The sequence below is a fragment of the Tursiops truncatus genome, chromosome 3, assembly GCF_011762595.2.
Source record: "Tursiops truncatus isolate mTurTru1 chromosome 3, mTurTru1.mat.Y, whole genome shotgun sequence".
Taxonomy (NCBI): Eukaryota; Metazoa; Chordata; class Mammalia; order Artiodactyla; family Delphinidae; genus Tursiops; species Tursiops truncatus.
In genome coordinates this window covers 162,957,342-162,973,937 of record NC_047036.1, presented here as the reverse complement: position 1 = coordinate 162,973,937, position 16,596 = coordinate 162,957,342, and the positions used below count along the sequence as shown (strand labels likewise).

General features: G+C 52.3%; 1 protein-coding gene across 3 annotated transcripts; it reads left to right on the top strand.

The window, feature by feature from the left end:
* The first annotated feature begins 8,611 nt into the window (after positions 1-8,611).
* On the top strand, positions 8,612-16,565 carry DDX39A (DExD-box helicase 39A). 3 transcript variants are annotated; one of them, XM_004312273.4, is made up of 11 exons: positions 8,612-8,725; positions 12,348-12,559; positions 12,693-12,820; positions 13,666-13,758; positions 14,114-14,297; positions 15,004-15,122; positions 15,456-15,587; positions 15,676-15,785; positions 15,889-16,033; positions 16,171-16,318; positions 16,414-16,565. In XM_004312273.4, the coding sequence occupies exons 2-11, from the start codon at positions 12,352-12,354 to the stop codon at positions 16,428-16,430; spliced, it is 1,284 nt and encodes a 427-aa protein (XP_004312321.1). In that variant the 5' UTR covers positions 8,612-8,725; positions 12,348-12,351; the 3' UTR covers positions 16,431-16,565. The 3 variants fall into 3 exon arrangements, with proteins under 3 accessions (XP_004312321.1, XP_019789581.1, XP_019789583.1); XM_019934022.3 differs by having other exon boundaries at positions 8,623-8,778; XM_019934024.3 differs by lacking the exon at positions 8,612-8,725 and adding an exon at positions 10,276-10,655.
* The last annotated feature ends 31 nt before the right edge of the window (positions 16,566-16,596 follow it).

Below are 16,596 nucleotides of genomic sequence, written 5' to 3'. Positions count from 1 at the left end.
CGTGTCCGCGCGCCTCGCCCTCCGGCCCCAGCTGCCGCTTGGCTCGGTCACGTGACCGCCTAGGTCGGCGCCCGAGGAGGGGGCGGGGCCGAGGGGCTGCGGCTCCCGGCGGCCCCCGGGGCTGCGGGGTCCTGCCTGCCGTACGCCCGCCTCCGCGGCCGAGAGCGCGTCGTCCTCTTCGCCAGCCTTTTCCTCTTTCTGAATCGTCCTTCTGCCCACGGGTGCTCCGTTTGAGCGCGCAGGAACCCGAAGAAAAGAGTGAGCCACGTTAAAGCGGGGAGCTGTGGAGGCCTTTGGGCCTCCCGGGATCTCTCAAAAAACAAAACCAATTCATCCCCGCCTGTGTTTGCAATTTTAGGCCTCTTGGAACGGTCCGTCATTCTAAGGCACCGGAGCTTCCCCATAGGCTGGAGACAAGCTCTGAGCAGACTTGTGTTCAAATCCCCGCCTGCCTTGGGGGAGTCCCCAAGCCCTAAAAGCCCCTCATCTGTAAAACGGGAAGGATTTACCTACCCACCCCTTAGGTGTTGGCAAAATTAAATGAGACAATACATGCCAAGTGCTGTGAACACACAGCTCAATAAAGTTTAGCTGCTGTGATTTTTAGTGTTTTTGCCGTTGTTATGAAAAGGGATTTGAACCCTAAATCCGTCACGGACTCGCTGCGGGCCCTGTGGCCGCTGAGTCCTCAGTTTTCCCTGCTGTAAAATGGGGGCCCGCCTCTTCTTCGGGGCTGCTGCATGCAGGTGGCGCTCCACAATGCACACTCCTGCCCTATCGGAGGCAGAAGGTGGAGACCTTTGAGGAGCTTCTCAGGGTCTCCGGAGTCTCTGTAGCACGCAGGCGGGCTCGTGGCCGACCCCGCACTCCCTTTCAAATCCGGTGACTGGGCCAAGCCGCGGTCCCTGGGGCGCGGGGCGGGGAGCGTTCCCTGGCAGCGCCGCCTCATTGGCGCCCTCCTGGGACCCGCCAGAGCGTGGAGGGCTGCGGGTACCTTGGTTACCCGCAGCTGTGAGTGGTTTGCACCGTCCCAGAGGCCGGGGCGGGATGTTTTCTTTCTCCCTTTTTCCTTTGGGCGACTCTTTGGGGCTGGTTGGGGGTGGTGGTGGTTAACAGAGAAAGAACGAGAAGGAGGAGGAGGAGAAATTATACCAATCCAGAATCCACCCACTTCTCACCCTTCCACTATCTGCACCGGGTCCAGTCTTCATCATCGTTCGCCTGGACCAGTGCAGTCACCTCCTCCCAGGTCTTTCGGCTCTTCCCTCGACCTCGTAGTCTCTTTTCCCCACAACACCCCAAGGACTCCTAGGAACACCTGAGTCAGGTGATGTCCCTCCTCTGCCTAGATCCCTCTTTGGCTCCCACTTTCCTCAGAGTAAAAGCCAAAGTCCTACCCGCAGCCCACAAGGCCCTGCACGATCTGCCCCCTTCACCTTCCCTCTCTCTTCTTCTCCCACCTCTTTCCCTTGCTCCCTCCCTCCAGCTACACCTGCTTCCTGGCAGTTCCTCAAATATTCATCCATTGAATTAAAGAAACCTTTGAGCTAGTTCTTTTTCTCTTGATTTAAATATGAGGAAACTGAGGCTCAGAGAGAAGCCCCTCACCCCAATTATAAAGTCAGATGTTTATAGTCCTTGCCCTGTCTTCCTCTAATTCTCCAGCCCACCCATTTTACAGATGGGGATGAGGGGGCAAAGCAAGGCTGAGAGCCAGCCCAGGAACTGGGTTACCTTATCCAAGGATGGGCCCTCTGCTGCCTGCCAGGTTTCCAGGCTGCCTCCCCGGATGGAGCTGGGGAACCCTGCCAAATTCTCTCTCCAAGCTTCCGGCATTCATTTACTCAGTGAATATTTATCAGCACCCACTGGGGACTTTGGTAGCACTGGAAACAGAGTCGCACTCTGGGCTTGAAACAGGGAGACCAAGGACTTATTGTATAATCTCAGCCAAATATGATAACTGCACCAGCACCGCCCTGTAGCTCCTCTGGCCTCTCTCCAATCCTCTCTGGGGCCTTGGAAACCCTAAATCACACCCACCCCCAGAGCTCTGCCTGCTGGAAAACCTGTTTCTGGCTCTCTGGAGCTCTTAGGAAAAACACCACTCCTCACCTGGCCTACAGGATGGTCCTGTCAGGCCTCTGCCCACCTGTCCAGCTGCATCCCCCTCCACTCTCCTCATCCCCATCTAGCAAAACTGGCCTTCTCTGTGTTCCTCAAATATTCTCACCTTATTTCCAACCACAGGGCCTTTGCACTGGCTGTTCCCTGGTCTTTAATGCCCTTCCCTCACATCTCCCCAAGGCTGGCCTCTTCTGATCATTTAGATCTCTGTTTAAATGTCACCTCCTCTGCTTCCCAGAGCACCTCCATGCCCTGTCATCTCTGGTCCATGGCTCTGTTTTATTTATTTTAAATATCACTCCTCTCTGAAATTTCCCAGTAACTGGCCTAAGCTCGCTCAGTCTTTGTGGAATGAGTGAATGCATACACTGTGAGCTGTCAGGAGAAAGGTATCCCAGTCCAGTGAATGCCTTGAGGACATAGGTGCCCCACTATAGAGGAGGCAGAACGGCTGGCACTAAGGGACAAATTAGGAAATTACAAAATAGTTAAAGAGGAAGGGCTTCCCTGGTGGCGCAGTGGTTGAGAGTCCGCCTGCCGATGCAGGGTACACGGGTTCGTGCCCCGGTCCGGGAAGATCCCACATGCCGCGGAGCGGCTGGGCCCGTGAGCCATGGCCGCTGAGCCTGCGCGTCCGGAGCCTGTGCTCCGCGGCGGCAGAGGCCACAGCAGTGTGAGGCCGGCGTACCGCAAAAAAAAAAAAGAGGAAAAGGGTGTCTGGTGGAAAAAACAGTCAGGGCAAAGGCCTAGAGGTGGGTGAGGTAGAACTCAGCATGTCCTACTTCCTCTGCCTACATCTGCCACCCCAATCCCCTCACTCACACTCTGGCTGCATGACCTCCTTACTGCTCCTCACACATGCTGATTCCTACCACAGGGCCTTTGCTCTGGCTGTTCTCACTGCCTGCAGTACTTTTCCTTCTCATCTTGGCATTCTATCTTCCTCACTTTATTTCCATCTTTACTTAAATGTCACCTTCTTAGAGAAGTTTTCCCTGACTGCATCTCCACCTAAAACAAGGCCCACCCCATCCCTAGCAAACTCTATTCCTCACATAGTTTGATTTTTCCTCCTTGCAAATTTTAATAAATTTGACTTTACTGTTTTCTTTCTTGTCTGACTTCACCAGGAAGATGTCAGCTCCCAGAGGGCAGGGATCACTGTCTTGTTCACTGTTGGGTCCCTGGCTCCTAGAACAGGGTACTCAAAAAATAGCTGCTGGATGAATAGATGGGTGAACAAACCAGGTATCATAAAGCATGGCTGGATTTTTTTTTTTTTTTTTTTACTGCTGATGAACCTGGAGTAGAGGGAAGGCTCCAGATGTTGCAGATGGTGGGAGTGGAATTCAGACTTGACCCTGAGGACTGTGGGAACCACTGGTGGATTCTTAGCAGGGGAGGAACTGAGTGAGGGTTATCTCTCAAAAGATAAGGTTCTTTGCAAACCAAGTCTCCACCAGTCAAGGCCAGAGAAAAGAAATGGGAGTAGATTCATCTGACACCAGAAGAACTAAATGTATCAACAAGGCTAAACTCAAAAACACCATGTGTGTGGGGGGTGGGGGGGGCTGGGAGGGGGGGGATAAAAAAGCAAGTTTAAAAAATGATACAGTTTGATATTGTTTATATCAATTACTAAAAACCAGAAAGTGAAACTGTGTATTAAGTTTGTGGAATGTTCAGAGTAGCGGGCTTGTAGTATGCCTGGCATCCTGGCTGAGGCCCGCCAGGCTATCTGGGTTCAATTCCTGACACCACTGCCTATGAACAGTGAGACCCTGAGCAAGTTACTTCACTGCTCTGTGCCTCAGTTTCTTCATCTGTAAAAGGGGATGATAATAGTGGCGCCTACCTCATAGGTTGCTGGGGAGCCTAAATGAATTAATTCTTGTAAAGCACAGAATAGGCGTTAAGTAATTGTTCAGTATCATTTTTATTGAGGATGTTTCTGTAGTGGGGGAGGGGAGTGGAGTGAGGGAAGTGAACAGAAGTGACTTCCACTTTAACGATAAGGTGTTATGTCTTTTATTTTGATCGAGGTATAACTTACATATGGTAAAGCACACAAATCTTTTGGTGTGCAGCTCCGTGATTTGTACATACATACACACCCCTGTGGCACCACCCAGGCCACTCGCCTGCTGCATAAGTTTTGCCTGTTTTCTTTCCCAAGCAACCTCCTCATGTAGATTCTATCACCATAGACTAATTTTGCCTGTTCTCGAATTTCATACCTGATGGAATCATTTAAAAATTTTTTAAATGTCTAGATTCTTTCACTCAATACATTTGTTTTGTTTTCTATTAGAATAATATTCACACACCATAAAATTCACCCTTTTTAAATGTACAGTCCAGTGATTTTTAGTATGTTTGCAAAGAATATGATGTTTTTGGTATGCATCCATAATGTTGTGTATATCGATAGTTTATTCCTTTCTATTTCTAGTGTTATTCCATGGTGTGGATGGAGCACAGTTTCTTTATCCATTCGTTTGTTGATGGACATTTCGGTTGTTTCCAGTTTGGAGCTCTTATGCATAGAGAATGTTCACTGTTCGTATCTTTTTGTGGACAAAAAGGGTTTCATTGATTGTTAAGTCTATACCGAGGAGGACTGCTTAGTCATGACATAGGTGCCTGTTCAATCCAATGGGTCTGATCTGGGATGATCCCCTCCCCCGCCAGGGGCGGGGACATTACCAACGTCAGGAGGCATTTTTGGTTTGGAGACACTGAGGCGTGGGTGCTACTGGCATTGAGAGGCCAAAGATGCTAAACATCCCATAATGCACAGGATGGCTCCCACCACAAAGAAGGATCCAGCCCAAACGTCAAGAGTGCTGGGGTTGAGATACCCTGCTTAACCTTATCACAAACTGCCAAATCGTTTTCCAAAGTGGTTTTCTCATTTTACAAGCCTGCTAGCAGTGAGAATTCTGGTTTCTCCACAGCCTCTCCTCCAGCCTCAGTACTGTGAGTCTTTTCCTTTTTAGCCATTTGGGTGGGTGTTTTCAAATTTTCTGTATCTTAAAATAATTCTGAAGTGAATCAAGCCAATGTGACAAATGTTACTATTTGTTCATCTTGGGTGGTGGAAGTACTTTAGCAGGCTCTGATCTTTTCTGGATTTAAAGTTTGTGGGTTTTTTTGTTTCTTGTGTTTTTTGTAATTGTTTGTTTGTGTGTTTGTTTTGAAGCATAGAAACCCGCCCCCCTGCCCCGCCCATGGCTGCATGGATGGTGGGTGTGCTGGGCTTTTTTTTTTTTTTCCTGTTTTTCCAGACTTCTTTTTTTTTTTTTTTTTTCCAGACTTCTTTACTGGACTCAACTAGCTTCGGTCTCCTCCTCCTCCTGCATCATCTCAGATGATCTAATTACTCCAAGCTCACCTCCCACCTGCTTTCCTGGAGCACCTCCTCTGTCCCTGGGGACCGGTTTTCTCCAGGCTTCCAACTTACCTGGCTTTGGCCTCTATCTCCACCTGTAGAGATTTTGGCCATGTCTAATGATGAGAGATGGCCTGGCCTTGAATCCCTGCCAGCTGTGTGACTTTGGGACTGAGATTAATCCTCTCTGGAGCTCCTGTTAACCACCCGACAATGGATATGGACAATGGATGTGCTAATACACGCCCCTCATCTGCTCCAGGTGGTGATTAGTCTGTTCATATATTTAGATTTCTTAGAACAAGGCTGAACAACCAGGACAGGGACTGGGGTGAGGAGGGGAAGTACTTGCCTCAGACACAGAATTTAAGATACACATGTTTTAGCACAATTTTTTTTTAAATGTATTTATTTATTTATTTATTTTAGGTTGTGTTGGGTCTTCGTTGCTGCACACGGGCATTCTCTAGTTGCAGCGAGCAGGGGCTACTCTTGGTTGCCGTGCATGGGCTTCTCATCGCGGTGGCTTCTCTCGCTGCGGAGCACAGGCTCCAGGCATGCGGGCTTCAGTAGTTGTGGCACGCGGGCTCAGTAGTTGTGGCTCACGGGCTCTAGAGCACAGGCTCAGTAGTTGTGGCATAGGGGCTTATTTGCTCCGCAGCATGTGGGATCTTCCCGGACCAGGGCTCGAACCCATGTCCCTTGCATTGGCAGGCAGATTCTTAACCACTGCACTACCAGGGAAGTCCTAGCACAATTTTTAAAAAATCAAAATAATGCAGAAAATCCAAAGAAAGACAGGATCAGTAGATCTGATCGTTTCCTTTTGCCTCAGGTGCCAATATGGCTCGGCTTCACGCAGCACTGTTACTGACCCTATGTTTATTTAAAATGTTGATATTTTGTTCATCATAGATTTTAAAAATTAATTTTGATTTTATTTTTATTTATTTTTTTAAAATTAATTTTGATTTTAAAATAGTCCATTCAAATATAATTTATGTTGATGACTGAGTTTTTTGGGTTCTTTCTGTTTGGTTTGGCATTTGGTGCCCCCCCCCTTTAAAAAATTTACTTATTTACTTTATTTTTGGCTGCGTTGGGTCTTTGTTGCTGTACGCAGGCTTTCTCTAGTTGCGGCGAGCAGGGGCTACTCTTGGTTGCGGTGCATGGGCTTCGCATTGCGGTGGCTTCTCTTGCTGCAGAGCACAGGCTCTAGGTGCGGGGGCTTCAGTAGTTGTGGCACGTGGGCTCAGTAGTTGTGGCGCACGGGCTTAATTGATCCGTGGCATGTGGGATCTTCCCGGACCAGGGCTTGAACCCGTGTCCCCTGCACTGGCAGGTGGATTCTTAACCACTGTGCCACCCGGGAAGTCCCTGGTGCCCCCTTAAATTTTGCATGCGTCACCCTCATCCTGGCCCTGTTGGGTACACAGGAAGTGCTCTATAAGTGTTAGGATGTAATTATTATTGTACATACAATATTTACCTTATATTATGTAAAGTCTCCCTCTGGATTGACTGGTTTCTCTTCATTGGGCTTTTTGGCTGAAGTTACATACCTCTGATGACTTTAGCTCTGAATTTGTCTAGAACATGGACCCTGAGATAGCTTATACTAAATGAAAATGAAATGCTTGAACCTCTTTGGAAAACTGTGGAGGAAGATTTAATTGTGTCAGGGGCTTAGGGAGACTGGAATGCTGCAGCAGGCTTATTGAGTTTGTCCTACTTACTTTCCCTCCTTGTCCCTCCCCCCAAATCCCCCAATCCTAACAGCTGAGAGAAGACTGAGGTATGGGCAAGAACTGAGAGTAATTGGAAGTTTCACAGGGTGCTAGTGAGAGTGTAAAGTGGAACAACCACTCAGGAAAACTGTCAAGATCTACTGAAGCTGAACACCCACACGATCTTCCACCCACCATTCCATTCCTAGGTATTTCCCCTAGAGAAGTAAATTTGTGTTCACAAAAATACTTGTACAAGCTTTATTAATAATGGCCAAACACTGGGAAAAAACAAATGTCCATCTATAGGTGAGTGGAGAAACTATACCAGCTATATTGGTATAGTCACACAGTGGAATACTACTCAGGAATGAAAAAGAAGGAATATTGCTATGTGCAGCGATGTGGAAAATCTCAAAACATTTTGTTGAGCAAAAGAAGCCAGACACAAAAGACAATCTACTGCATGATTCCATTTATATGAAATTCAAGAACAGACAAAATTATAGTGATAGAAATACCGGTTGCCTGGTGGGGGCAGGAGGAAAGGGGTGTGGTTGACTTCAGAGGGACACAACAGAACTTTCTGGGGTGACGGAAATGTTCCATATCTTCACCAGGCAATTGTCACTCGGGTATCAATCATCAAAACTCATGGACCCGTTCCTTTTACAATACACTTTAGCTCAACTCAGTAAAGTACTGGGTGGGCGGGGAGAAAAAGGTTGGGGAAATTTAATACAAGGAAAAGTAAAATTAACAACAACAAAAAAGTTTTATGACGAAAACATCTGGTTTTGGTTTTTTGGCCTGAACCTGCATGGTCACTGGCACAGTGTCTGACCCAGGAAATGACTCTCAGCAAACGGGAATTGTGTCCTAGGACCATTTCTCTCACTCCCACGCCCTGAGGGGCCCCTTTCCCACTGCTGGTGCTAAATGTCCTCTCCACGCTGGAGTCATTCCAAGCTCCCAAGCTTTCTCAGAACCCTTTCAGAGCCTCCACTCTGCGGGACCAGGAGTTCGCGGATGGACATCCACTTCGAACACCAAGTTCTGAGCAAAGCGTAGAAGCCATATTTCATAAGGGCGAGACGCTCACCCCGGGCCCACATGCAGGCTTCAGTTGCCCGTACAAAATATGGCGGCACCTACCGAGGTCACAACCTCGATTACAAGACAGCGCGCTGGCAGACGCCCGCCTCAATCAGCCCACTCGGGCGCCAACTTTCAGGTTGACCAATGAATCCGAGGCATGAGGCACGCCCTCTTTCCACTCTCCACCAATAGCTTCCAGACGTCTCCCGCAGGATCCAATCATCGCTTCCGTCCCTTTTGAATGAAAAGCGAGCGGTCCAGTGAGCCGAGCCGCAGTCGGACCCACGAGACAGGAAACGCGATAGCTTGTGTCAAGGCGCGCGACCGGTAACAGGAGTCGGGTGGCGGTCCTCGCAGCACGCGGTGGTGAACGAGGAATCAGGTGAGCGGCGGGCCCACCTGCGGGCCCGCGGTGTGGAGACGTCGGACCTGCGGGTGAGCGGGCGATGGGAGACGCCAGGGGTTGAGGGAAGGACGAAGACTGGGCGCGAGACGAGGGGAGGCGGGGCGGCTTTGGTGTCCGGCGCGCGCGTTGGCGGCCGTTGGGTGCTGGGACGCACGCGCAAGGGGCGGGCCGGCCTTTGGCGCGCTGGGTGTGGAGACCGCTTCTGGCAGAGGCTGTCATGGCGGCCCGCGGGCTGAGCCCGATTCTGGGGGAGGTCTGCCTGTTCGAGGAGCCCCGATGCGATTCGGGGAGGGCGTCAGGGGGCGACGCCGGGGTGTGGGGCCGCGGTGGGAGAAGCCGGAGCTTGTAGATCTGACGGTCTTCTCCGAGTTCGAGAGACTCTCCCCTCCCCCACTCTCGCGTTTAGGGGTGGATTCGTGGTTCCAGAGATTTCGGGCAAAAAAGATGTTCAGTAAGGAACAAACTCTTAGGTAGAAATTCTCGCTGGGAGCACTTCAGGGTGAAAGGGTACGCGTGCGAGTCAGAGTTGTTAATTATTCTGGTGTCAGCATTCAAGTTCATCAACTCTTGGGGCCTCAGCTGTCTCGGCCACCCTCTCTGGGTGGAACAAACACCGCCAGATCCTTTCCTGATCTAATTTGTTTTGAGCTTTAGATCCTGTCTAGTCACTTAGTCTAGAAAATTTTGTATATCAAACTTAGTCTGTCCGCAAATTTGTCTCCCCATCAAAACAAAAAGACTTTGTTTGAATTCCTAATTTTTTTTTTTTTTTTAATACACCATCTACTCCCAGATTTGAAGCCCAGAGTAGATGACTCTGGCTCTTTTCTGTCTGAGCTTCTCCCAGGGGGTGGTCCCACCCTGTAGGGTGTTCCACCATCTTTTCCCCTACTTAACAATGCCACCACTGTAGTTAATTGGGTGTCTGGTTTTCCTTGCTGCTGGTCTCTTACCCGACTCCATCTTCTCTGGAGTCACTTGTTCTTGGGCAAATCCTGATTGAGTCACAACTCAAAAGCTTAGTCAGCGATTCTTTATTGTTTAGCAAATTAAGTATGAATGCTCTGGGCTTAACCAGCTCTTCCAGCTCTGTCTTCTGCCTCTACTTCAAGCAGCCAGTGCTTTCCATTCCCTGAAAGGGTCTGGTGGTTTCTGGACTGGCCTTTGCTGGCTCCTGTTCTTCTCTCTGGTGCCTGGGGACTGACTCCTTCCTGTCTTTGTCAGTGTTGGTATCAGATTGCTTCTTTCAAGAATCAGATAAGGATACATGCTTAACTTTAGCCCCTAAACTCTGCTTTGAGGCCCTGATTCTAAATCCATTCATTCAGCCATTGCTGTTGAGTGCTTACACAATGTATGTCAGGCCCTGTACTAGGTGCTGGACTGACATGACTGGAGGGGGTTCTTTTTTAGTCGGGCCAACGGGCCTTTTTGGAGCAACAGAGGTCTGAAAGAAGTGGGAACAGCAAGTGCAAAGGCGCTGAGGCATGTTTGAGGCGCAGCAGCAAGGCCAGTGAGTGAGGGTGATGGGGGAGATAAGGTCTGAGTGTAAAGGGAGTCAGGTTGTGTGGGGCTTGGTAGGCTGTGGTGAGGACTGTTTTATTCTGAACGCAGCGTGAACCTGTAGAGGGTTTTGAGCAGAGGAGTGACGTTTTCTGACTTAGCTTTTATAAGCTCCCTCCAGCTGCTGAGGGGCATGGAAGGGGGAGTCGGGGATGGAAAGCAGGGAGACCGACCAACAAGGAGGCTATTGGCATAATCCAGGCAAGAGATGATGGTGCCCAAATGTCCATCAGCTGACAATGGATAAAATAACTGGTATCGCAGCACAAAGGAATAGTATCCAACCATGAAGAGGAATTATGTACTGATGCACGGCTACAATGTAGACGAATCTTGAAAACATGTGAGTGAAAGAAGGCAAACCATCACGTGTTGTATAATTCCATTACATGAAGTGTCCAAAATAGGCAAATTCGTAAGAAGAAAATAGATTAGTGGTTGCCAAAGGGAGTTGGTGGCATAGGATGGTAGCTAAAGGACGTCGTCTTTTTGAGGAAATGTGTGCTAAAGCTGATAGTGGCAGGGATTGCGCATCTGTATGACTGTACAAGAAACCATTGAATTGTACCTTTTAATTGGTGCCTTGTATGGCATGTGAATATCTCCATAAAGCTATTCTAATCTAAAAAGAAAGATGGCAGCCTGAGACTGGCAAGGTAGCAGGGGTGAGAAGTGGTCTGATTGACCTGGCGGGATTTGTTGGCTGATAGAACAGGGAGAGAGAGAGAAAAGACAACAGTTTAGAGAATGGAATTGCCTTTTTTGAGATGGGGGAAACAGGCCTCAATTTCCAGGGGGAGAGGTGAAAGAGGCAGCTAGGTAACTGAGTATGGAGTCTGTGTCTCCATAGAGACACAGCTTGGGAGGCTGCACAGAGGTGGTTAAAGCGCCGGGGCTGATGGTCACAGAGAATGAGTGGCAGAAGGGCCAGAAATTGGGCCCGGGACGCTCAGCATCCAGCTCAGGAAGAAGAGGGACTGCTTTAGTACTTCCAGCCCCTAGTCTGGAGGCTGGGTTGCAGCAGGGAGGAGTAAGGCAGTATTTTCATGTTTGGGTCCCTTGCAGCCTGCACCCAGTAGGCGCTCTGTATGTATTGGATTAAACGAAGCCAGGCGGTGAGCGTGCTTTGTATTAATTCCATTTACCATCTCAGCTGTATTCTTATTGGCTCTGGGCCCAACGGGAGGTCTTTCCATGAGAGCACTTAATTGTTCCCCTGTGCAGACCACAAATAGCAGGAGTAGCTGGGCCTGGGCAGACACTGCTTCCTCATAAGCTCCTGTCTCTCCAGCATCCTGGCAGCCACATATCCAGGTCGGGAGTGGGAAAGCGGGGTGGGGGTGGGGTCCTTGGGGAGTGAAGGGGAGGGGACTCCTTGAAGCTAGCTGGTCTGAGGCCTTGACCTTGATGCTGAGAAGGAGGCATTTGTGCAGAGACCTGGAAGCAGTGCAGCAGTGCGTTCCCAGGGGTGGGGGTGGGCGGCCTGAGCTGGAGTAGGGGCTCGATGAGTATCAGCAGCCCGATAAAGCTGGGGGTGGTTTGAAAGGGGTGGCGTGGAGTGAGGTGGGCAGGGGCCAGTGGGGAGGGTTGCGGGCGGAGAGGAACTGGGGGTTCGCTTAGAGCAGTGGGAAGCCCTTGGAGGCGGAGGGTGTGGGTGCACGTGTGGGCGTCGCTGGCAGGGCGCAGGGAGAGGTGAGGTGGCTTGGCGGGGCATGGTGGAGATGTGGCCACAACAGGCAGAAGCTGGGAGGTGCTGCACACATGGAGTGGTGGGACCTGCTGTTGTTGTCAGTGTCGGGCGTGAGCTAAAGAGGGATCGGAGAACGATGTCCGGTCTTGACTTCAGTGGCTGGGTGGCTTTCTGTGCCAGCTCACAAGAGCTGACGCCAGCACCTCGCCCCTCTCGGACCTGTGTCAACAGCCTGCAGCTTCTGTGCAGCCATCTCCCTCTTCTCCCACGCTGGGTGGGTTTACCTGCATGCATCAGTCACCTTAGTTGCTTCCCTCAGCCCTTCCCTCCCTCCTCTGTTCTCAGCACCATGGCGGAACAGGATGTGGAAAACGAGCTTCTGGATTATGAGGAAGATGAAGAGCCCCAGGCTCCTCCAGAGAGCGCTCCAACTGCTCCCAAGAAAGATGTCAAGGGTTCTTACGTTTCCATCCACAGCTCTGGCTTCCGGGACTTTCTGCTGAAGCCTGAGCTCCTGAGGGCCATAGTGGACTGTGGCTTCGAGCATCCATCCGAGGGTATGCCTCCCTGGTCCTTCCCGCCGAGGCCTGCCTCTGACCGCCTCAGTGTGGTCCCCTCAGCCACCCGGTGAGGGGCCTGCACAGAGGGAACATCTGGTTTCTGATAGCTCATATGCTCTCTCCCCCTCAGTCCAGCACGAGTGTATTCCACAAGCCATCCTGGGCATGGACATCCTGTGCCAGGCCAAGTCAGGGATGGGCAAGACAGCGGTTTTTGTGTTGGCCACCCTGCAGCAGATTGAGCCCGTCAACGGACAGGTGGGTGGGAACCCTCCTTCCTAGGCCCAAGCTACCTGAGGCAGCAGGAGTCATGGCTCCTCTTTTTAAAAATCCCTGTTCCTGCATCCTCTTTCTGGACTTTTAAAATTAAACACAGTACTCAGTTGTAACAAAATCGCCCCAAAGACGACAAGCCAAGAGAAAAAACTAAAAAGTGCCCACAATTTGGCCATCCAGCAAGACGGCTGCTCGTTCCATATGTGCTCTTCTAGATCGTACACGCTTACGAAGGTGGGCTTACACTGAATACGGTTTTGTTCCTGTTGTTATTGCTGACAGGCCATAGCTGTACTTCTCATGTCGTGAACATTGTAGTCCCCTGTTTTGGGGGATAATTGAGGTGCATGCTGGTGTTCATTCTTGACATGCTGGGGCACACATCCTTGGGCTGCGTATAGGTGCATGAGCCCTTGTTACCCACCTTAGGCTGGATGGTCAAGGAGAGGAGGATTTTGTTCAAGGCCATGGTGTGGTCTTAGTGCTTGGTGTTGTGGGCCAAGAGGCAGGGGCAGCCTTCCCCTTGGTGGTCACAGGCCAGCCCGAGGGCAGGCTCAGGAAGCTGTTAGCATGGGGCGTGTCACCAGCTAGGCTGGATCTAACTCTTACTGAGGCCTCAGTGCAGGACCTGGCGTAGGGAGTCACAGCTGCGTAGCTGTGAGAAGACACAGAGAATGAGCGGGCTGTGAGAAGATGGAGGCATCTGGACTGCGCCTTCCAATGGCCCAAGGGCTGGGGGCCGCCAAGGGATGAGCACCGGCGTGGGCTCTGGCCGGGGGAGGACTTAGGGGACTGTCTTGAGTGTCTCTCCCTGACCGGCCCCACAGGTGACGGTCCTGGTTATGTGCCACACTCGAGAGCTGGCCTTCCAGATCAGCAAGGAGTATGAGCGCTTCTCCAAATACATGCCCAGCGTCAAGGTGAGCCCCTCAGGCCAGGTTAGGTGCCATGTGGTCCTCTGCAGCCTTGCTGGCCTCGGCTCTAGCCCAGCCAGCATTAACCAGGCTTGGCTGCAGCGGCTGCCTTTGAGGTTTGTGGTGGTTTCTGCTCCTTAAAAGCTTGATGAATTATGCATGGCCCCCAGAGGCCTGTGCCGGTCCCAGCCCTGGGGCTGCTTTTCGGTGAAGCTGGGGCCAGACTCAGGCCTCCACTGTCTCCAGGCACCAGGCCTGCTGGGGGGCTGCTGGCGGGCTGTTAGCTGAGTGGCCGTAGGCACGGAGTGGGGGGGTGAGCTTTCGGCCGCCAGATGGTGAAAGGAGCTTTCCGCCTGCATAGGTGTCTGTGTTCTTCGGGGGCCTGTCCATCAAGAAGGACGAGGAGGTGTTGAAGAAGAACTGTCCCCATGTCGTGGTGGGGACGCCGGGCCGGATCCTGGCGCTTGTGCGGAACAGGAGCCTCAACCTGAAGAATGTGAAGCACTTCGTGTTGGACGAGTGCGACAAGATGCTGGAGCAGTTGGGTGAGTGTCCTCGCTGGGTCTGGGGGCTGTGGAGGCCCACGCAGCCGCACCCTCCTCGCCCTCGCAGCCCCCCAGATGTCAGAGCTAGGCGGGTCCTGACAGGGCAGGCCGGAGGTTTCCCTGAAGTGGGATCCCGTGGGTGGCCAGCACTCAGGTCTCCTGTAAGCGATTTTAGGGCGAGTTCTGGTGTCGGCAGAGTGACCTGCTGCTTCTGAGCTGAAGCTTGAGTGGGACCATGGCACCCCACATGAGCCGTGTCCAGGCATATGTCCACGTTAGCCCTCAGAGTACCGTGGCCTCGCTGCCTGTTGGGTTAGTTCTAGGCCCCTGCCTGCCCTCAGTGAGCCCTGACAGGGCCGGTGGGAGATGGGGCTTGTGTCCTGGGAGGCGGCTGCAGCTCTCACCCCAGCGGCTGTCTCTGCCTCAGGCTCCCCTCCCTGAAGCGTGGCTCGAGGCGCGCTGGCACGGCTGCTCCGCTCTGGCAGCGTGTAAGTGGATTGCCGCTCCTCCCGCGCCTGTGCTCACCCCGAGTCCGGGCCTTCAGGCACCTGGGACTCTCCCCTCCAGCCAGTCCTCGCTCACACCGCCCTCGTCATGGTGCCAACGGCTCCCTGGCACAGGTTGGGAGGGGCTGGATCTGGTCTCGGGTGGGGGTCGTGGTCTGGCAGGCGCTCACGCCCACCTGTTTCTTGCCCTCCCCACCCAGACATGCGGCGGGACGTGCAGGAGATCTTCCGCCTGACACCCCACGAGAAGCAGTGCATGATGTTCAGCGCCACCCTGAGCAAGGAGATCCGGCCCGTCTGCAGGAAGTTCATGCAAGACGTGAGTAGAGGCCGAGACCTCGGTGCAGTAGCTTTGGCCTCCTAGAGTCCAGGCCCTTGCTGCTCCCCCACTCCCACACTGCCCTCACGGCACACGAATGCTGGGAGGCAGCGGAGTTCTCTTCCTCGCTTGTCACGCTGGGAGCTGAGAGCTTGGTTTACACTAGAGCCAGACCAGACCTTAGATGCAGCTGCTGAGAGAGGAGTATTTACTGGGGTACAGCAGGCTCTCTGGAAGCATTGCAGCAAAGGAGTCGCTCCTGGAAAGTTCTCGGCAGGCAGGATGCCCAGAAGTAAGCCCTGCCTGCCCCTTCCTCCTCTCCTTCCGGCACAGCCCATGGAGGTGTTTGTGGACGACGAAACCAAGCTCACGCTGCATGGGCTGCAGCAGTACTACGTCAAACTTAAGGACAGTGAGAAGAACCGCAAGCTCTTTGACCTCCTGGATGTGTTGGAGTTTAACCAGGTGATGCTTCCGCACTCCTGGGGCCTGTCCTGGGGCTCTAAGCCTTTGGGAGGGATTCTGGCCCTGACTGCCGCCCCCTCCCTCACAGGTGGTGATATTTGTGAAGTCGGTGCAGCGCTGCATGGCCTTGGCCCAGCTCCTCGTGGAGCAGAACTTCCCAGCCATTGCCATCCACAGGGGCATGGCCCAGGAGGAGCGGTGAGTGCATGCCGCCCTCAGAGCCCCAGGCAGGCCCCTTGGAGGGGAACGCCGCCCAGGATCCCTGTATCTGATGGCCGCCCCTTGTTCCTCCTGCGCCCAGCCTGTCACGTTATCAGCAGTTTAAGGACTTCCAGCGGCGGATCCTGGTGGCCACCAATCTGTTTGGCCGAGGAATGGACATTGAGCGTGTCAACATTGTCTTCAATTATGACATGCCCGAGGACTCAGACACCTACCTCCACCGCGTGAGTGGCCCCCCAGAGGTGTCCCCTCCCTGGTGCCCCCTTCCCAGGATTGGTGTTGGATGAGGACCTCTCCCTGCCTGTTCTCAGATCCCCAGCTTGTGTCTTGTGGCCTGACCCCTGCTCCTGTCTCCCTGCAGGTGGCCCGTGCGGGTCGCTTTGGTACCAAAGGCCTGGCCATTACTTTCGTGTCTGATGAGAATGATGCCAAAATCCTCAATGATGTCCAGGACCGGTTTGAAGTGAATGTGGCAGAGCTTCCAGAAGAAATAGACATCTCCACATACAGTAAGTGGCTCAGACGGGGCTGGGGGGCCACGGCGGTGGGGCCCTTTCTTCCCCCCGCCCCCTCCTCACTGACCTTCCCTGTGTGTGTCCTACAGTTGAGCAGAGCCGGTAACCACGTGCCCGGATGTCCTGGAGCCTCCCTGCTTCCCACATGTTGCTTCAAGTCCTCTTCCTAGGTGACAGTGGGCCTTTCTTTTTACTGTTTAAAAGCTGTAGATTTGTGTAAGAATAAATTTTTATTATGGAAGCCTGGCTCCCACCCTGTCTGTTTCTGTCAG